Here is a 22397-nt window from a genome sequence, read left to right as displayed (position 1 = left end):
TATTTTAAAAATCATTACGGCGTATTTTCAGTCTTATTTCGTTTTATATATAACTGCAGCCCATTAACTGCAAATTTCTTCTACAATCTGTCAGTTACAAGCAACAAGAAGTGTCAGCCAGTGGCGTCTGCAAAACTATGAGTTTCAATATACTGCTGTACTTATTTTACTGAGATAAGATTGGCCGTATCAGTCACATAGAAATGATCCTGTTCTAGAATTAGAGAAATGAAACTCAGTTAAACAGATCAAATAGAAACCTACAGAGAAGCTCGCAGCAAAACCAATTTACACGTAAAAATTACAAATAGCAGGTGTTCAGTATTACAGATACCACAACAAGGGAAAGCCAAACATACACCATGTATTGCAAAAATGTCTCCTCACCCACTAAGGCTCTCTGGTATATTAATACTAGGATCAGTACAAAGGAATACCATCCACTATGTTTCATGAGTGTAGAACTGCTTGCACGAACACGGGCAGAGTAGCGGAAGAACCTGCTTGCAGCTCTGGCAAACAAGTAGTAAAGCTGCTCCATACAATCCAAACACCACCAGTAATTTATAATACATGACTGGCTAGGTCAGCCTTTATTAGACAGAAACACATAGCTCTTAACGTGAAATCCAGAAATTGGAACACTGTTTTCCAGAAAGTTTACAAAGCCTTGAGATATTATTTTTTTGTTTAAAAAAGTTTATTTTGTTTAAAGTGAGTTTAAAAAACATTTCTTTTGTTCAAAGTAAGCTGCAATAGGCAGTCTGTTTAAAACAGCCAAGATTTAAAGGGTAAAGATGAAAACAGCATGAAAGTTATGACGACACCCACAGTGTTTCCCAGTGGTCTGCCTGCTCTGTATATTGAAGAAGTGTTTGCCTTTGCATGGCAGAAGCCTATGGTTATAGAGTGAAAAATGCAAGATTCACTGGATTATGAGAGAACATCTAAGAGTAGCAGGTTCCTCTGGAAGCAGGGTGTGCTATTGTTTCTGCCACAGCCTAGCAATTCTTTCCACAGTTTGTGCCAGACTTAACCATCTTCCCCTAACCTACCTTTGAGTTCCCAAACCAACAGCAATAGTTTACTAGGAGAGTAGCAAAGCCCACACTTTGCCCACTCTGTCCAATCTTATTACTGAGTCCAGGTCAAAGAATAGTGTGTTCCCATGAGATCATCAGGCATCAAAAAGCAATGTATATCTAGCTCGATCTGCAATCACAGCATCTGGGCCAGAGAAGAAAAAAATACTGGAGACAAACACAGTTCTCTATGACAGCAAGCACACTTATTTGAGCCTGACATCAGTTCATACCTATGCTACGCTCAGTGAGCTTTCCAGCTATGGGTTACTCCTTTTCACAAGAGCAAGCTGCCAACTGACCTGCCCTTCACTCCCTGACTACAGCTTGCGTGGTACTTAGCAATGAGGAGGTACAACCAAACAGAAAGGAGGACAATTGGTCACTGTGACAGCTCAGCAGCTCATCTCCTTTTCTTAGAGGAACACTTCTTAATTGCCTTACAGAGAGCAGACAGAAAAGAACATTGTATACACAGGCAATACTTCTACCACTACAAAACTCCAGTTTCTTACCTTACAGCAAGTCTCCACATCAGCAGCCACGAGGACCTCTTACTGGTCTTTAAGGACAAAACGTGCTCCACAAACTACCATACCATCCATAACTTCAGCAGGAATCTGAAATCTGCAGGCAACTGATTTATCACAGGTGTGCAGCAGCAAACCCAACTACCTCCAGGCCAACCCACTTTACCCTGCATCAGGAGGTGCTCTAGAGCCTATAAGTGGTGAAACAAAATAACCTGTGCAGTAAGACACATAACTAATTGGGTGACATTGTGACCAGCTGGAAGAAACCCCTTCCTGACCTCTGCTTTACCTTGAGGCATAAGCATTAGCTCTTCACCCCTTCTAAGCATATTGCTTATAACAATATTCAGTCTGCAGTCAATCTGACCCTAAAATTATGTCCTTCCTCACAGAGCCTCTCTCTGTCATGTTGAGAACAAATTTAACTCAATTCGAATGCTTCCCTGGCTAATTTATACGGTACCACATTGACCTTTTAGCGTATGCCCAACAGTACCATATGTGACTGGAATTTATAGCCGGAGAGGGAAAATGTGCAGCTCACTGAAACACATTTGTTGTGTGTTGTGTTTTTTTTTTTCTTCATGCCATGATTTGAAGTTGATAACAGAAGCCTAGTAGCCGTTCAATGCTCGTTCACCATTTCAGGGAGTAAAAGCTGTCTGGAGGCTCTGCTGGGCTGTATTTCAATACCTCTACCAGATATACAGATTGACCATTGGAAGCACGGCATCTGCAGGTGTTTCTGAAGCCTTTGGCCCTAAGGGAGAGATGATGAATTATTTTTTCCCCTTTCTATGAAGGTGAGAATTTGAACAACCTATTACTGTGATAGAAGCTTGTAACTCCGCTGCAGCAAGGCTGGGACACTGGGGTGTTGTGAGACAGGTGTGTTCCAAACAGCTGTCTATAAATTTGTGAAGAAATATAAGAAATACGCGTGAACTCCCCCAAACCTTTTCCAGTTTCATTCAGAATTTTCAATGCCTTATATCAAAAATACAAGTCGTGCTATGCACCTGCGAGAAGGCATCTCTGAGGCATTTAAAAACAAATCACTAATGAAAATAATTATGACAAACAGTTATGTAGTGATTTCGATTTTCAAGATGTTTAATTCATTAACATTTCAGAAAGGGCTCTGATATACTGGAAGAATGGGGCATAGACAGTGCTAAGAGCTACTGATATTCTAGCCCAAGTCCGTGCCAACCAAGAAGACATTGCTAACTCATATTGTAGAAAACGCTGCTGTTAATCACAATATTTATCCTCTGGAAAGGACATGGAAAGGATATGCAAAGGTTACAAGTCTCTTAGGACAAAGATGAGACTTATAATTCAAACAAAGAAAGGCAATAGAACAAAAATTATAGAAAGGGAAGAAAACTGCATAGCACAATCCACTAAGAAGAGAACTTAGAACAAATCTCCAAATTTCAGAATGAAGGTTCTTTTAAAAAAAAATTAAAAAACCATGACACACACCACTACTGTGAAAAACTACAGACGAATGAAGAAGAGCCATAGCAGCACAAATTATCTCATTTCAGATGGCTGTCCTGCTAGCATGCACAAAGGGTGGGAAAGAGAGATTACACTATTTGCTTTCTCCTTTTGCAAATAACATTGCTAGTTGCTTATGCTCCAAGACACGTTTTTCAGGATCCTCAATTCAGTGTTTTCTGTGCTCTGCTTGCTGTCTCGACCATTGGATTCAATATGTTAATAGGCATTTTGCCAAACTCACAGAAGGCTGACCGCAGCATCAGTGCTGTGCTAGTTGAGTGAGTCCCACCGAATGCTAGAGGTCAAAGAACAACTGATACATTATGAAAAACACTGGCCTCAGTCCGCAGACAGCCCCAAATCTATCTCACAAATTTCATGTTCCACTCAACCAGCTTCCACCTTTATGGTAGCAGACTGAATATTCAAACAGGAACACATTTTTGCGGAAATTTGTCTGTAAATAGAACACCGTTCAGGGCATTGCAATGGGCTGCCACGTTGTTATGACTGGGATATCAGAAAAAAAATAGAGAAAGGATGTTTCAAATTGAAAGACAATCTTGAGAAATTTAGAGCACACTGCCAGTGTTACATATCTAGAGAGCTTTACTTTGGCTTTAGATGCCTGACAAACTATCTATTCAAGCAGAAAAAGTTCATATTCACAATTCTGTAACTATTTAGCATTGCAGAATACATGACATTTTTATTCATCCATTCTTTACTGCATTAAAACAGAATCACAGTTTTCACTACAGCTGACTTCTTGTCACCAAAAACAAAGTGTTTGGTACAAAGCAAGAGAGAAGCCAGCACCTCCACAAATTAGGAGTAAATCTTCAACTCAAGGGAATTTGCAGATTAAAAAAATCACTACTGCAGACATAAGAATCAAGCAAAAATGTTTTGTTTTTCCCTTCCACAGTTTGCTATAATCTTCTCATTCAATTTCTATACACAATAAAATCTGTTCGTTTTTAAATATAATCACAAGTAAGGAATAGAAATAGCAAAGGAGGTGAAAGAAAAAAAGCAGAAAAGATTCCATAAATGAAGTACTTTAAGGAAGTGTAATGCTTGTGGACTTTTCTGCATAAAATTGCAATTTGGATCACGTTAAGTACCTAAGCAGGCAGAAAGACAATCTGAGACAGTATCCTCTGTTCAGATTCAGTGGAAATGCCATATAATAGAAGTCCTCTACTTCAGGCCCTGAAGTATTGGTTTCTTTCCTGAGACTTTCATCAGTAGTAGCAACAGTGCTTTTTGTTGTATGACACTTGCTATGTAGAAATGCAATTATCATCATAGAATGGTTTGGGTTGAAAGGGACCTTAAAGATCATCTAGTTGCAAGCCCCTTGCCGTGGGCAAGAGCACCTACCACTAGAGGAATATTCCACTATTATAAAAGCATATTCATCCTTTCCACAGAAACCACTGAGCATCCAGACAGAAATACTGGAAACTGGATTGCTCTATGAATAGTTGGCAAACAGGTGTGACCTAAGAGCTCGGCAGCATTGGCTATGCTGTGTGTATGTGTGTTGGAGAAGGTACAGAATGCAATGCCATTAAGAGAACAACAGATGTGCTTGCCATTGTGAACTGTTTCCAACAAGCACAATGCCAGGTTAGCACTTCAGCTGAATTGCTACAGGCAGTTCTTCTGACTGCTTGAAAGATCATTACTAATCAAAGCAGGTCATTCTGCCTCCCTACTTCAGCATTGTTAGATGAGAGCTTCCTTTAAAGAGTGCATTTTCCTTTTGGGTGGGCTAACTCCAATAAGGCATTGATCTAATTTGATCCCCGTTTCACTAGGAGATCTGTCATCTCCAGCTTTAAAAAAGTTATTCAAGAGAATAGAGCATGAGTTTTTCATAATTAACATGCAACACTGGTTGCTGCCATGCAGGGAGCAGGCACAGTTATTATAACTTGAAGTCAATAATTCATAAACTATAATGCATTATTAATCAATTATCGAGGCCTGAATTACATTTAACGAGATTAAGCTGATTGGAGCACTAAGCTATTTGAATCATATTGATTTAATCAATGTGCTTAATTAAACTGTGTACATTTTCCACATGATCATTATTTCCCAGTATCCTGCACAAGTGGCCTTTGCAATTCACATCCTTTGCTGTTCTTTGTTCAGGAATTGTTCTCTGCTGCAAATTACATTTAAAGGTAAAGGGGTTTGTTCCTTTTTGAGAAAAGATCAAAGCTGCAAAGCAACCATGTAACTAGCTAATACAAGCCAACCAAGAAATGTTAGAATATTTCTCCCAGCAACTGTGTCTTTTTGACTCCTTATGCTTAAGAGGAGACCAAGTAAACACACCTCATTAGCTTCACTTTATCCCTCATTCTAGTTCTAGGAGCAACTGGAGATTTGAAGGGCAGAAGTATCCTTCCATTCCTTATTCCAAAAATATTACTCTTTTCATCTTTAGAAACATACTCAGGCAGAAAATGTGTCCCAACTCCCATAAAGATTACATTTTGGTAAAGGAGGTGTCATTGTCTCTTTATAATAATAACAATAATGGTTTCCCCAGCCTTGCATGAAGAGGACATGTGATGACTGAAAAGCAACTCAAAGCGACAGCAGTTACAGATGTAAATCTATTTGCTAGTGTCATATTTTGTTTAATTTTCCTCACTACTGCTGCTAGTTAGCTAGGACATTCAGCTCTGTAACACTGCACAAACTGCTGTAAGGACGCTCATCAGGTGCATAGGGGAAATACTCGTAACACACTGCATGATCAGTATTATTAATGGGAGTCACAACAGTACAACCAGCCATGAAGAGAGCTTTCCAATTACTTCCTTTGCGATACCATAACCTGGGACTGCCCCATTCCACTCTGCAGAAGTGACAAAGTTCCTGTATTCTCAATGGATGCAGGATTAACCCCCACGGCGATATAAGATGTTCATGCCTTTGAGCTGAGAATGCAGTAATGATGGTGGTCATCAGCCAGGGGCATGCTACTGTACAAACAGAACAATAGAAATCTTCAGTCCTTAAGGAATTCCTTTCTCACTCTGTTTGTTATCCCCTTATGTTAGGCACCAGGCCAGTTGGTCCTACTATACACCTCTTCAGTTATATCTTCCCCTTCCCCTTCTCTACCTAAAGAAGAGTGCTAACGCACCCACACCATGTCAGTGCACAGCCAAGGAAACACCTCCTGAGGAATGCACACATAGCAAGCTCAGAACAGTAGTGCAGTGTAAACAGGCCTTCTCCGATCACTCCTTTTGCATTTGGTGATTTCAGTTCAGTCACTCTTAACATTGACAATGTATTGGTGTGCTCTTTCTTTACAGAATAGAATTTCATCATCACCCACGCATGACTGGCTAGATGTTTTACCTACACTTTGAAGAGTCAATCTGTCCATTTACTCTGCCATTCATAATAGTATCCTACGGCCTGCAAGGGCTTGTCAGCTGGCAGATCACTTTCATTATCCTTCACAGTCTTATCGGCTCCTGCTTCCTGCAGTAAAAGAACCAGTTTTCAGCTTTGCTTTCCCAGTCGTTTAATTGGGCTCAGAAGCTCAGGGTCGTAGATTATGGAAAATGCCGCTGTACCCACTTTATTTCTGATTTGCCTTCATATTTATACTGACTACTTCAGGTTATTAGTTCTCTTACAGTCATAATTAAGCATCACTTGTCACTGAATGAATAGAAAGAGGTAAAGAATCATTCCATCATCGCTATGGGTATCTTGTAAGCATGAAGTTAAGCCTTCATATTTTAAACATTTTAATGCCTCAGTTGTACAATGCTATGCACACAGATCAGCTGTTCCAGCTACAGAAAATCTTTCATTAAAGCACAGTTCTTTTTCTAAAAGAGAGTCAATGTGCATTACCATGTTCATCATCTCCTGGAGACTACTGACTTAGTTCATTTAATCTGCCTAGAAAATATACATTTGTTCTACCTGCCAAGCTGATAAACTCTGTTTTTGGTGTGAAAGATGAACTGGAATCTGACAGATTCTTGTACCAGATTCTAGTCACAAACCACTCTTCGCTGTGACAAGCACACTGTTTTATTTTACACTAGGCCAAGCATACCTCATTGCTAAAAAATGGCACCTGCACAAGACACGTAAGAAACCATGATAAGATTAAGCACGAACTGAAAATTTGCAATTGTCTGTATCCATTAAAAAATGGAGCATGTAAGCCAAGAACCAGGAATAGTAGAGGTCTCAGGAATAAGAGAGATCTTTCTGTTGAACATAGGTTAACTGCAGTGAAAAACTCTCTGCCAGAGAGGTTTGGTAGAACACAGACACATAATGCACATTTGAATACATAACACTGTGAATTAAGGGTTTATTAAGTACACACATGATGTTAACACTGTCTTCATGGAGCTATGTATGGTAAGCCCAAGAAAATCAGAGCTTTACAAGCTCCAATTAACTTCATTAAACAGTGACTCAGCACCAATATTTGAAGCTTCGTTGTTCTTGCTGGTTCTGCATTTAAGAACACTTCCGAAAGATGTGGAGATTTGCTCTCTTGGGAAGTCCCTCTCATCAGGCAATGTCTAAGGTTAGACCTGATACAGCCACAAGCAAAGTCGCCAAAGAGTAAATGCCTACCCAGCCATTCTTTCCATTCTCCAACTTCTCTCATTTTCAAAGATTCACAAGTTGTGATTCAATATCTAAGGCAGGCATGGTGTACTGGCTCACCACACTCATGGGAGCTTGCAGAAAGCTGTTTTAGTTTTATTTTATGTTTTAAATAATTCTGAGAAGAGCTACAGTCTTCTGAAGAAAAGTTCTGTACGTAATATGGAAGGCCAAATTTGCAGAGTGTAACTCTGTGAGAAGGAAAAAGGAAGAGGAAGGAGGAATATGGAAAACAGATAACAACAAACTGATTAAGTCTGAAGAGAAGTTGTTGTGCTGTTTGTATCTGAGATGTATGACAGCGATACAAAACAAAGGGAGTCAAAGAGTACCTGGCTCATTTCTTTCTCTCCTCATATCAGTTTCAGAATTGATCATTTAATAAAAATAATTCAGTACACCACCATCACATAAACAGGAGATAGAGAGGAATGAGAAAGGAGCTTACATGGATATCAAAGCCTCACATAAACTACGCATAATGAAGAAAAACAGCAGCCCATTTTTCTTCCCTTTAGTATGCAGTGAATGTGCAGCTCCTGTCAGCGTGCACGGCTTGTGCTTCCTATTAACAAGGTGCACATTAATAAATTTAACTCAGACAAATTTAACCATCCTAGGGCCACATTAATCAAAAGCCTGACAAGACCAATCTGAAAGAGTCAAGCGAGGAAAATAAAGCACAGCTGACACAGAAGATGCCATGCCCTCATCATCCCTGGGTCGCTCCCACTCTATCAGCACCTCCAGTAGTGCAATAACTCCTCCTCACCGAGCTCCTAGCAGGAGTATCACGGTCTCCTCCCAGCACTCCTAACCCAATGCCTCTTCATCAGTGATGTTTCCCACTCCTCATGCAGCTATACTAGAGAAGGATTTAGCGTATTAAAAGTACAATCACGAGAAACGGCTGTGAAGCCCTGAAAAGCTTTGTATTTTACCTGCGCCACTGGTATTATTGAAAAGAACCTTTCAACAAATGTACAAAGCAGAAATAACAAATTTGATAGGAGAGTAAAATGGCTATAGCTCATGAGAACTATGAATTGTACAGAACCCTGGAAACAGAAGGAAAGAACGAGGGCTATCAATTTTTATTCATCACCCATGTGCCAAGTTTCCCAATGCTGGAGCTCCACATCACTTCTCAAGCTGAAATGCATATGCATGGACACTGTACAAAGCAATGAGAGTTACTGCTAGGGAAGTCTCCATCCTTTGATTCCCTCACAGTTGTTGCTTTTGAGTTATGTTTTCAGCCTGGAAAATATTGACAAACAGGCCCCTCCATCAGCCAACCCACTTCATAGAGAGAAGGGCATGTCGTACAAGATGAGGAAGCTAAGAAGCAACTGTTGATCAAAGCCACAAAAAGCAGCACAAATTAAGCTAAATGCGTCCCCCAAAGCCATAATTATCCAAGCTGCTTATACAAAATAAGTATATATGTGATTATTCACATTTGCCTGGAGGCATCCCCACAGCATAAAACACATGGTGCGCTTGCTGTTCTTCCACTTGATAAAACAACAAATATTTTCATCACCTAAGAGTATTGGTGTTTACATTTTTAGTTCTGGAAACTTAAGAGAAAATGTGTTGCCTTTCCTTGACACTGTCTCTCCCCCAAACAATTTTTATTTCAGTTCAGGCAGCTGGGTTTGTACACATTCTGCTTTGATTGAGTTCAACTGGTTCATAGATAGATTTAGGAAGTCAATCTCATTTCCTTGCAAAGCTCCATCAGAAAAGTTTACTGGCACATAATTTCATGGAATTTCAGTCAGAACTACGAGCTTCTACTGAATTCATGTAAGATCACAAACCAGGAGGTATTTCTCTCTCAAAAATAAAGAGGACTTGAGCCACATAACTAGAATTTGAACCCAAATGCTGAATATTACAACATCCTGAGGCATTCAAAATAAGTACCTGTCCAAAATGTTCACAAATCCTTCATGAATCTTTCAGTGAATCTGTACTGAATGAGAATCCAAGCCTCCACTGCTCTGGGATTGCGCAAACCTTGCCTTTACAGACAGGTTAGTGACTTTTGAAAGCCTGCCAGACACTACTTCAACACTGCAAGATGCATTCTCAGGGGAAAGAGTGCCCCAGAAAAAGGTAATACCTCCTGTCACATTTATTTCATGATACTCCCTAAAAGCAGTGTGACTTTGGGGGGTATGATTTTGCTGGTCAATATTGTGTTGTCATTCCCTCATGACCCTGTACCTCTCAACTGTCACAAATACAGGCTGTAAGTCCTGCATACACAGAGGACAATCATTCTCCCCAGTGTACCACACTTGGTACAATAAGGTTTCAGGTCAAGGACTCCAAGGACTGTAAGATGATATACAGTCTAGCACATTATTACCATATGCAGTTACAGTTCCCTCTGGTGGCTGGCGCCAAAGGTGGAAACGTCCTTAGCTATTCCTGCTTTACCTCCATTGGTACAGGCTGGTGATTTTCTTCCGGAGTTTTTATCCTGATCACTATGTATGCATACCTGCAGATGTTGGCATGTTGTTGGGTTGGTCAGAAAGCAAGACCATTGCTTTCTGTTTTGGAAAATTGATGGTTATTTTTATTATTTTTTTTTATTATTATTTTGCAAGTTTCCTATGTCAGAAAAGCAAGACTTTGCATAAAGTCCTATGCAAACCAAACATGCTTAATCCAGTGGTCAGCACATTCACATATCGTGTGACTGACCCACTCCAAGTCCCTGCTTTGATAAATCCAACCATTACCTTACCTTTCATTTAGCACTCCTATTGGAAAAGCATATTTACCTGGGCTGAAAAACTTGTTCACTGCATGTCTCTTTTGCACGGCTCCAATCCCTAATTCCAATTTACTTCCAGTTGCCCTATTGAGACTGTCTGCCACAAGGTTTAAAAATTGCTGTCAACAGCTAACATCTAACCAGGTGACCATCTGCAGTATGCCAAAGACTTCTTTATATAACCACGCACTCCCACCACAACTCCCACCCGCTGGTTTTCTGTTCTGTAGCATTATCATCATGGAACAAAAGTGCTTAAGGGCAGGAATTCTCTCTTCCTGTTAGGCATGAACAGCACCCACCACAGCCAAACTCCCTAATCGAGTGCTGTATGTGATATTGTAATGTAAATACTACTAATAATAGCAGTGACAATGATCCCATTTTCTCTGACACTGCCTCCAGTTCCCACCATCAAGGCAGTTTATATGCAAGCATCTTATGAATTCCCATGTAGGCTGTAGTTGGCAACTTTCTGCCATTTTGCTTTAAAATTTCGACCTAGGAAAGTATATTCATGCTCAGAAACATGCTAATTCTAATGTAAATGCTCCCTGAATGAAAACTTACCAACAATTATAAAGAGGTCTGAGTTTAGGATGATTACACTGTAATGTCAGCATAACTGCAGTCACTGTGCAGTAAACCTAAACTAGGAAAGACAGCAATAACTTCCCCCAAACTCTGTTATGTGAGCTTCCTTTTAGTTTACAAATTTGGAATGGGCATTGTGAGGAGTCTGACTTACCATCACATATCCCTGAAAAGAGAATTCTGTGATTAGAAATGTAGTTCATATCACAGAATCTCCTTGGATATATCTAGCCTAATATCTCCATGAGATGATACATATTTGCATAACAAGCTAAGAGATTTAAGGCAATCTAAATTTCCACACTCCCTAGAATTTCTCCACCTGTGTAACAGATACATAAAGAACAGACAAAAAAATATGTTTATGTCTTACTCCAGACTCAGGAAATAAAGTTTCCTCTCTACATCAACCTATATATAGGTAGTCTGACACTTAGACATGAAAGACAAAGCTAATCCAATGTGATGCTAACCAGAATGTTCTTGTCACTTGCTGTTGGTTACAGAAACTTATATAGCTTAACATCATTAATCGAGGTCACTAGAGGTCTAAATCTTTGACTTTCACAATGAAAAATAACTATCTCTAGATATAACATGGTAGCTATTATAGTATAGTTACCACATCATCAGTTAAGACTGACAAAATGCAAGAAGCCATAGTATGTCCAGATGGAGCTACCAGGCATTTTGGAGGATCTGGAATTTGACCAGGACACTTCAATTACTGCACACATCTGGGGAAGAATGCTCTTGTATTTTTGGGGCAACTTCAAAATAAATAAATCATTTCAATTTGGAATGTCAACAAGAATAAAAAAAAAATCTTTCAAGCTTCTTTTTGAATTGGTTACTAGAGCAGTTTCTTGCCATTGTAGATATTTGATACTAAACTTTCTGTTTTGGATTATTAAAGAAAAATTGAAGTAAAGAATGATTTTATGTATCCTCCCTCTGCATAAATCTGTCATTTAAAAGAAGTGTTGTAATTTGCTGTTCCTGATATTTAGTTTTCCTTTTTTTTTTTTTTTTTTTTCAAAATGAGGAAAGCAAGAAAATCAACATATTCACAAAACAGGTTGTCACTGCCACTCCTTACATTACCACAGTCACCAGCATCTTTTTTAATGCTTCGTTTGGCTACTTACAGAACTGCTCCAAGTCATCACTTTTTTTAGATTCTGGCATGGCGGTGATTGTGAGCAATGGGCATAGATTTCCTCCTAGTGTCTGGCAGAGCGTCTGCTTCCTCCAGTAGACTTTCTTGGGGTTCCTATTTTGTTCCTGACTGTCAAGATGGGCCTGAGAAAAAGCAAGGAAACAGATTTATGAGTTCATGGTCTATAAAAACTGATTTTATTCCACTGTCTCTATGTGATTATTGGTACTAATTTCATCTCTTGCTAACTCACCAGCTTCTCTCTTATGCCAGTTAATAGTATCTCCTTTTACATACCTTCAGTAAGCATAAGCCTTTCAGAACACAGCCCAGTTCACTGAAGCTGCACGGGTCTATTACTCATGTATCATTTTACCTGAACTCTTCCTAGGTGCTTCTTTTATTAGCAAAAAGGGGTTTCTATGCATACATAAAGTCCAGAAAAGAACTGCATACTCCTTATGTTTTCATAGAGACCACGTAATGTGAGAAAAATAGTCTTTTTTCAGTATTTATAGAACTGACTGTTTAGCTGTCAAGCATATGTCAGTGAGACTCAGGAACAAGTCCAGACCAGAGGCAGTCAAAAAGTTTACATCAAAACAGTTTTGTACAGCCACTAGCGGGGAAAGTGAGTAAGAGCATCTTTCCAAAAAGTTACTTAAAAAGGAGTCATCATCTCCCACCCCCCAAAGTTTATGGTTGTCAGTTTTAATAATTCTTACAAAAAAAAGCTTCTCGAGAAATTTGAGAAAAAGAATTGGCAGCCTAAAAAAAAGAAAGAAATCTTTTTGGAACTAGTTCTAATCGCCTCATTAGACACATAGCCACTCACCACCCACACACCAGATGATGTGCAGTTCTCAGTGGCTCTCTCTCCCTGTTTATGTTGCAATTGCAAGTGGCAATGATACTGTAAAGTAATCTCATTGCAGAGTGTCGCTAACTGTTGTGGAGCACCAGTTGTCTCTAGACTGGAAGAAACAGGTATATTGCAGTATGCACGCTCATCCTAATATAATCTTAACTAAAATGCATGAGTTCACAGAACAGCCTTTACGTTGTAAATTTTTGTGTTTAGAAGTCAGGGGTAAATTTCAGCCAATGTTTAAGGAACAAACTATTTCTATTCCTAAAACCTTGAACTTTACCATCTTTCAGACTGCTTTTCCCAGTGTTTTGAATGAAAACACAGAACTGAAATTTACAGTCATCTGTGTCATAAAATAATTAACATACTGCTCTACAAAGTAAATTAAATTATTAGACCCATTTAAAGATCTCTCATAGATACAGAGAACTCAATATCATCATTTACTTATGCTTCTGGTACCCAGTGAAACTTAATTGGGTATAGCTGCCATAGAGTTTTCAGCTAGATATCTAAACAATTAACGCTATGATGAAAAAATAGATAAATTACTGTTCATAAAATAAATATAATTACTAATGGACAAAAAGTAATGAACTGCAGAGTGCATCCAGTTCAAATAGGATTCTGCAATATGTATTTCCTGTAAACGTGCCTGTAACAATTAAATATATACGATATTTAAAAACATTTCCAAATTACTAACTTCATATCCAAGTTTATCTTCTTCCCCAAAGCATTATGTATTTAATTGGGCCCTTGGGCTCCTAATCACTTTTAATTTATTACTGATATGTAAAACCAACATATTCACCAGTGGACAAATGCTTTAAAATAAGATCTAGTGGTGCACAAACCTGATTTAGCTTATACACTGTGGAAATTAAAGTAACATAGAAATGTGCAAATTGCATCACTCAAGACATTTTAAATTAGTCCAAGCAAATAAGCCATTTAGAATTATTAGAGGCAACAATTTTGCTTTGGATAAAGAGCTGGACAGAACAATCTATCAATCTTTTCCACTTATAATTCCCATTTACAAAATTTTATGGTCCTTACTGAGTTTGAGTTCATTTAAACTTTTCCTGGGGCAAAATTTCCTTAAACTTCAATAAGCATTTTATTTGAAGAGGCAGTGAAATACTTCAAGACTTGGTCCTGCAAGTCTAGGAATAACATCTTTTTCTTCTCCATTCAATTCATTCCAGCGTAGGTGAGATATTCAGGGATTCCCAGAGCATACAAATTTTCCAAGTCTCCCTTGCTTTTGTGCCAGCAGAAGATAGAAATCAATAACAGTAAAATAGTGATGAGGCACTGCATCTCCATAATAAAGCATGGTGGTGAATAACTCTACCCAATTCTTCAGTACTACAATTGTAATTGTAATACCCTGCAGACTGCAGTATATATGTGTCTTTAAGGCTATAGGTCAAAACCCACTACTAGGGCATGCTCTCCTCCTCATTGATTCAGAGGAATAGCTGGTGCCCGTAAGCCTGATGAGAAGTGAGCTGGCAGGCATAGCTTGGACTGCGAAGGCCTGATTGGCCTTCTCCCAGCTATTGAAAGCAGTTTCTTTGAACATCCATAATGGGATGTAAAGCAGTTGACAAGAGACTGTTTTTTGAGTGGGAATTAATCTAATCCGGGCTATGCTGGCAGCATGCAAAGCTGCATGGCTACTAAGTGAGAGAGGACAGTCTCCTTAGAAAGCCTGTGTACGCTTTCATACCTGATAATGGCAAACAGGTATCATTGTAAAAATTAGAATAAGCCCATATTTCACCAACCCACACTGTCATTAAATGTCCAGAACTAAAAACAATTTTATTTTTATTTTTTGCCGCGGGTGGAACTGATCTCCAGGAACCTTATGTGTTCATTTTCTGCAATATCTTTCTCAACTTTAACAGTGCGAAAGTCACAAAGCAACTCACAAAACCATTCATTTCCCCTCTTTTATTCTACCTTCCTTTTAGACCTTGGGTTCTCCCAGATCAATCTGAGAAAATGCATTTGATGCATTTCCCAGAATACTCTCCTACCATCCACCCCAGCCAGAAAAGGCTGAAGAAAACAAATTCTTCCCCAGGAAATAAGCTCAGTAAAACTAAATAATACAATTTATGCCTTGGATTCATATTCTTTTAGTTTTCAAATCTACTACACTGGTTTGGGGTGTCACAAATGCCTCCTGACACTCCAGCTGGCACAGATGAAACTGCTGACAAAGAATATTTGAAGAAGGCCTAGCACTGTGCTATTGCTCTACTTGCAGGTGTAGCTCTGAAAGCTAAGCTGCTATCTTCTGGCAGAAGCGGGAGTGGGCAGCCTTCACTTCTTACTTGCCGTTAGCTATAGATCTTTGCTTCTCTCAGGAGGATACTGCAAGCCCAAGCAAATAGAGACGTCTTGGGCTTGCGTTATCTTATGACTGTTATGTTTGCACTCCAGCTCATCCCATGCAGGTTTTTTTTTCTCCTTCAACATTCTGGGCTCCAGAGCTGACAGAGGCTATAGTTGCAAGTAAGGCATTGAGAGCATCATGATAGTTAAATAGCTGCTTGTGAGAACAGACCTCTATGCTATCACAAAGACCTCTCATGTCCAAGCATCTCCAATCTATCAGGCCTATCAGTTTATTTAGATAGACATATCAGCATTACCATCATTGTGGAGTAGGTGTAGGGGTAATGGTAGGCCAGATAGCAGACATCATCTTTGTGAGGGAACTTGATACTGAAGGTGAGTGTGTAGTAATATTTTCCTCTCATGCCTCCTCCTGCAGCTGCACTGCAGCGGTAGTGGTTTCTGAAGAGAAAGAGGGGAAAGTGGAGAGTTATCACTTTCAGATGCATATTTGGAGTAGCCGTGAAAGAACAAAGCATTCAGAAAACTGTCCACCCTGAATGAGTTTTCACCTTATACTGAAGATGGGCTCTAAACTCATCCCATTGTTGGATGAAGTCTGGGAAGGACACATGTAAATACAGCAAATCCAATCCCAGCAATGAACAGGTACAAAATATAACAGTGCTAAACAACACCCTGTAACATAGCAAGTCACCAACAGGCTATATGAAAAGTAGGAAGGTTAGAGAAACTGTGGTCCTACTAGACACAGAAATACAAGAAGCATGATGATTTTAAGTACCACTGTGCAAATCCAGATTCAAGGCTCTCCTGGGATTCACTCAGTCCACAAAGGCCAGCAGGCAGATAAGTGACAAAACAACATGTAGCAGTACTGGCACAGCCAGTCCCAGGTAGTCATGCTGCTCCTGGATGGGAGCTCTCTCATGGAGACATAGCAGTTTGTCTCATTTTGTGAAGGTGAAAATAAGAAGCTAACTAATGCTAGTTCATACAGTGCAGTCCAGACGTTTAAATTAATGCATTCAGCTAACACTGTGGTATTGCTTTCAACATCCAGGCTATCTTGCTCTGAGCTGTATGTAACTATTCACATCCCTGAACAATGCCACATGAAAATATTCTGTGAAAGTCTGGAGATTTAGAAAATACAAATATCCTAGTAGAATGTGAAGCCAGTCATTCAGTTCCACCATGAGACAGCAAGGGACATGCCAGGAAAAAACACAGGATATGCATAAAAGTCTTTAAAATGTCATCAAAGCCTCTGTGTTGACTAGGAAGAGCAGGAGATTGGGTTGTATGGAGACTGCACACAGAGAAGTGAGCTCACACAGACTTGCAAATTAAGAACTAACAAAAAAAAATCCTCATTTGGATCTCTCCTTTTCAAACACTTTAGTCTCTCCCTGTCAGGGAACAGTGATGGCCAGTTTCTCCCTAAGAGACAGGGAGCTGAGCTTTGCATCAAAGCCAGCAGGGCAAGGGCCTCACCAGCCAGGGTCCCCTCATGGTATCTGGGCAGGGTATGCCCAGAGATGGCAGTCAGGTTCAGCCGCTAGTCCAGATCATCAGAGAAGTTTGGGGTGATGAGGCAGGTCTGACATCAAGGCAGGAGATCAGTCTGTGGGTCAGGGTCCAGATCACTACAGTTCTTACTGAAGCATAGACGTAGCTGCGGCTGAGTTAGAGCCTTTCTACAACATAGCTCAGGCAGGGACTGAACAGCCAGCACAGAGCTTAAAGAGAGCTCCTGGGCCCATGGGCAAAGGGTTTGGGCAGTGGAGGCCACAGGTGAGCCTGGTCAGGGCCGCCAAGGCCGATCACTACTCTCAGGCACTTGACACTTCCTTCATTAAAACTAGAAAATTTTAAAGGGAGCTTCTCAATCCCTTCCCAATCTACTCTTGCAGGAGATTTATTCTGATAAAGAGATGACTTTAGGCTGAGTAAGAAAGTTTTCTTTCAGCAGAGATGAAGAGACAATTCATGCACTTTAGGGAGAAGCTTCACAGCAAATTGCATCCATAAGTACATTTCAAACAATATTTTTCCCACATTGCACCAATTATGTGGTTGTGGAACCTTCTGATTCTGAAGGACTGTGAGGTTTCTTTGACAAATGTTATCATCAACGTTGCATTAAAATGCAAAATAGAGGCGGCAACCAAAAGATGCAATTTCAGCTCCTGAAATTTACAATACTAGTTTATTTTGCTGCTGTTCATTCTTATTCAAAGGGGTGGAGAGAAAAAGATAATTATTCTTGCCAAATTCTCCTAAATAATCATCTCTTCTTCATAAGGAAGACACAATACAATGCTGCTGTTTTTTTCACCTGAATTTAACATTAGGAACACGTGGGGGTGAATGACATTGAGTGGATCAATAGACAGTACAGGAACACTGAGTCACAGTGGAAAACTGAAAAGCCTATGATTTTATCCTCCTAACCCACATGATTTGAACCCTTCACCCCAATATTTATCTTGCAAATAAACCACCTTAATATTGGACAAAGAGTCAGATAAAAATGCAATTAATCCAACATATATAGAAACATCTACCTAGCTATTATGTTTCAGTGGGTCCAGGATTTGAAGTTTTGTTGGTGGTGGTTTGTTTTTAAGGTCAGGACAATACCATTTGACTTAGTTCCTGTTAATTTTTTCAGTAAAGGATAATTAAGAACCATTTCTTGTACAATGGGAAAGGACTAATCTCCCTGGACTCTATTATATTCAGTGTCACTTGGAAAATTAGATAACATTACTTATGAAATACTTTCACAAAGTGCTGAGATCTTCTGAGTTCTTCCACCTAAATTTGTATTTGTAGTCAGAGAGGTTGGGAGAAGCAGGACTTTGCAGAAAGATACTGCCTACATGTCTTCCATGCCCAGTTGGGAAAGTATTCCTGCCTGTCCCTAATGGCACAGTAAAGGCTTCTCCCTGTACAAAATAGACACTTAAACCAGAAGCTTTGCACCACCAGGCACCTCTGACTTTGATACTAACCTGGCAGTCCATGCTCCTTACTCTTGACAGATCTCACGATCCCGAGTGTATAGATGCATAGCTCTCAAACCTCGCTGCTTAGCATCACATTTCATTCTTGTTTTGTGCACCTCTGCAGTTCCAGAAAACCACCCACCCAGAACAGATATTTCTAGATTTTTTAATCACTTCTTGACACCTACTTCAATCTACAGCGAACTGTCTGGTAGTAACAGGAAGGTTACAAGTGGTTTTTTAAGGCTTCAACATTCTTCACTCATACATTAAAAAGAAAAAATACCTATGTGTAAGCAATATAAATGATCATGTATTCAACCTGCATATAATCTGGTCTCCTCACAATCCATCATAAAATGCAGTAGCTCTGAATCTTTTTGAAGGAAACTTTAAAAACAGCATTTTTTTTCCTTGCCTCCCTCTCTCTTTCCACTGCTGACACCCCAAGATGGCTCTATTGCCTCCTTGTTACTCCACCAGACCGATACTTTTTCTTCATCACCCCTTTTTCAACCCTACCATAGCAGCAGGAAACCCAAATCAGCAAGCCAGGAAGAGGCTATTATTCTGGGCTTTGCCGGTGTTGCAGCCCACTTAGCGTTGTAACACTGGCATGAGATTTATCTCAGTAGGTGAGCATCAGTGCTATCCTCCACGCACATGTCCTGACCTATCCTTGTCTACTTTTACGGGAGCTGAGATTGCCTTTCCCTGTGCATTTCTAGAGCACCCTGCAGGATGAGGACCTAATCCTGACCATGACTCTTGAGTATCACTGACAGATGATACAATTTTCCTAATGAACTGAAACACCATTCAGCAGGATCTCATTTTCTGACTGGAAAGTGTAAATGTATTTTCACTTTTCTTCTGTCTGATCCTGAGGGAAGGAAACAAAAAAGACCATAGCAACATTGGGTCCTCACTACCTTATTTGTCTCTTTCCAAAAATGTTCCCAAAGTCTCACATGCTTTCCAGAAGCTAATACACTTGTTATTAGAAACGAAATAAGAGACAAAAGGGTTTTTCTTTTTTCCTTTTTCTTTTTTTAAATCAGCATGCAAGCTGTATCTACTGTGCCTTTCAGTCACTTTATAATCGTTAAATCATTTTGCTTGCTGCTCTACTTAAGAAATAATGTACAGGTAGTATATTTCTAATACAGCTGTGATGGAAAGTTAATTAATAATAATACTTATCATTTACTCTATACAGTAATTTTTTTGAGCTTAAATGACCTTTGCAAGCATTATCTAATTAAAATTTGCCTCCCATTTATCTGTTTCAATTCTCTGGGTAGCAGATAAGTGACTCTAATTATTCACCTTTTATAGACGGGGAAACTGAGACACGTACAGGTGAAGCTACTTGGCCAAGATAGAGGCAGGTCAGTAAAGGAGCTGGATTGTAACTCAGGAATTCAAAAGCACCAAATGATAAAAGAACTACATGTCTTGCTCATCTTGTCCCTTTACTCCCTGTCTGCAATATTTAGAATAGTAAGAAGCACTGGTAAGCGATGGAAAACAGCATTGTATCAATGTAAATTAAATGGGCAGAAGAAAATATCTATATCCCAGATTTCCAGACCATCTAAAAGAGACTAATTTGAAAAGTAACTGTTCATCACTTCACCACTGATGCATTCCCTTTGTCCAAAATCCATATACCATCTGGAATCTGCTATCCTCACTTTACAACATGACCTGATCTTCTTACATCCAAGTGTGGTACACACAGTATGCTTCAATAACACTTTGGTTTACACTGTAAAATAATAGTATTTTAAGAATTTATGGGTCATACATAAATTCAGCTGTTATCTGGGGCCTGATACATTTGAAACTGGAAAAGCACAACTTCCCTTTCAAGGGCTAATTCACGTTAAGTCATCTTTATTTTCTAAATTGTAGGCAGAATCCCATTCAATGCAGAATATTCCCATTACTATCTTGCTATTAAGGCCTACACTCACACTGTGATTGTCAGGCACTACCAGTGTCTCAGCACTCTTGTAGGTATCATTAGAACTGAGATGTGATCTGCTAATTATGATTTCTTATGTGATCACAAAGATGCTGAAGAGAAAAAAAGACCTAGTTCTGACACCACTGTGATCACCAAATAGCAAAGTTTTTTGTGGTGATGTGCGAACAAAACACTCCATGTACCTCATTACTATCTGTGAACTGACTATTGTCTGGAAAACTGGAGGTTAGATAATATGCCTAGAATGAGACAAGAAACCAAAAGGCACAAGCACATTGTCTCCAGTTCAGCATGCTGCCATTGTTCCTTAAATAATTTGCTGGAAAGGAATATTATTCAGTACATAAAAGCTGCCAAGACAGCAAGTGAATTAGATGATCTTATAGTAACTGCAACTCTGTTTATCATGGGTGTATCCTGTCACTTCATGGAGAGGCAATAAAGTAGAGCAGAAGTGTCACTCTGCTTCCTTTTGACAAGAGCACTGCTAATATTCTCTGTAACATAAAAACTCTCTCATGAGACATATGAGAAAGGTACGCAGTGACAGAGCTGTGCCACAACATTCATCTTTATGAGTGAACTATCCCATCTTCAGTGAAGATGAATGTCAGCAGAGATCAGCCAGCGTGCATCACCCAGACATCTTGTGAATGTGCATTTCCTCCCACTGTCCTTCAGCTCAGAGGTTGCTCTCAATCAGAGCTGTGCAGCAAAAGCAGTTAAGGGCATTCCAAAATCACGAATAACCCCTGGTAAAAGTAACCAGATGAGGTTCCCTTCAAAATCTGCCAGGACCTCCCCGAGGATACATGTGACTAGGGTGAATAGAAATGAAGTGAGCTGCTTTCACAAAAACACAAGCAGCGTGGTGTCACTACAGCAATCCCAACTCCTATTCTGGAAACCGTAATCTCAGCAACCACATACATACTTTCTTCATATTCCCTGCCATAGTACAATTTCTCTTGAGTGGGAACCTCTTTGTTAATGACTAGAACAAAATTATTAGAATTTCAGCAAAAGTGAGAGTACATGTGTACGTATGTGTACGTATATGTATACATATGTACGTATATGTGCATACAAGAATATATATAAAACTGGAATAAACAGTAGATGGGACAACGAGCAGTTTCCCTAAATGAACATGTTGACATATAATCCAATGTAGAGTTAGAAAACACCGAATCAATAAGACTCTATTCTCTCTCATATTCTGAACAAGAATCTGATTACTTGCTTAATTGTACAATCACGGCTTAATCTTGGAAGTCAGCTGCTGTTTAATCGCTACACAATAACCGTCTTGTTAATGACATAAGAAACCATTGCCATGGTAATCAGCATGTAAAGTTTGCCCAACCTGCACCTGCTGATGCTGCCCATTCTGTCGTGCATCCAAAAGAAGATACTCGAAGCCAGAGGTTACAGGCATGCAAAGGGAAACCACTGCACCACAGTACACTAGCTCTTGAGAGAACACCTCCAGAGGTCGAAAAGGTCAGGTGAATAAGATTAGTAAGGAGTATTTGGAACAAAATGAAATCGCAACTCATTGCTGCAAACAACATGCCAGGTTGAAAGAGGATAATCTCACCCTTAGACACATATCTTGTCCACCAAAAGAAAAGACATTACAACAGAGATTTTTTCCCTCTTCCCCATCTTCAGCGACACAAATTTGAGGTTCTGCTACCTCTGAGAGGCAACCCGCTGTCATTGTAGGGGCTTATTGTCTCATCAAATCCATTTGTGAACGTAGCCATCTCTAACATTTACAGCAAAAATTTTA

General features: G+C 39.5%; 1 protein-coding gene across 5 annotated transcripts in view; it reads right to left on the bottom strand.

The window, feature by feature from the left end:
- The window catches only part of AGBL1 (AGBL carboxypeptidase 1), a 440078-nt gene that overhangs the window by 347018 nt on the left and 70663 nt on the right, over nucleotides 1–22397 (bottom strand). For all 5 annotated transcript variants that reach the window (XR_010834249.1, XR_007166158.2, XM_067003867.1 and 2 more), the window contains 2 exons: nucleotides 15892–16036; nucleotides 12338–12491 (listed from right to left, as the gene is read on the bottom strand). Coding sequence is in view for 3 of the 5 variants with exons in the window: in XM_067003867.1 (XP_066859968.1) it covers nucleotides 12338–12491; nucleotides 15892–16036 (299 nt within the window). In the remaining 2 variants the exon portion in view is untranslated. The remainder of the gene's footprint in view (nucleotides 1–12337; nucleotides 12492–15891; nucleotides 16037–22397) is intronic.

This window comes from Anser cygnoides, chromosome 11, assembly GCF_040182565.1.
Source record: "Anser cygnoides isolate HZ-2024a breed goose chromosome 11, Taihu_goose_T2T_genome, whole genome shotgun sequence".
Classification (NCBI taxonomy): domain Eukaryota; kingdom Metazoa; phylum Chordata; class Aves; order Anseriformes; family Anatidae; genus Anser; species Anser cygnoides.
The sequence above is the reverse complement of the archived record's forward strand: the minus strand, read 5'-3'. Positions and strand labels throughout refer to the sequence as shown.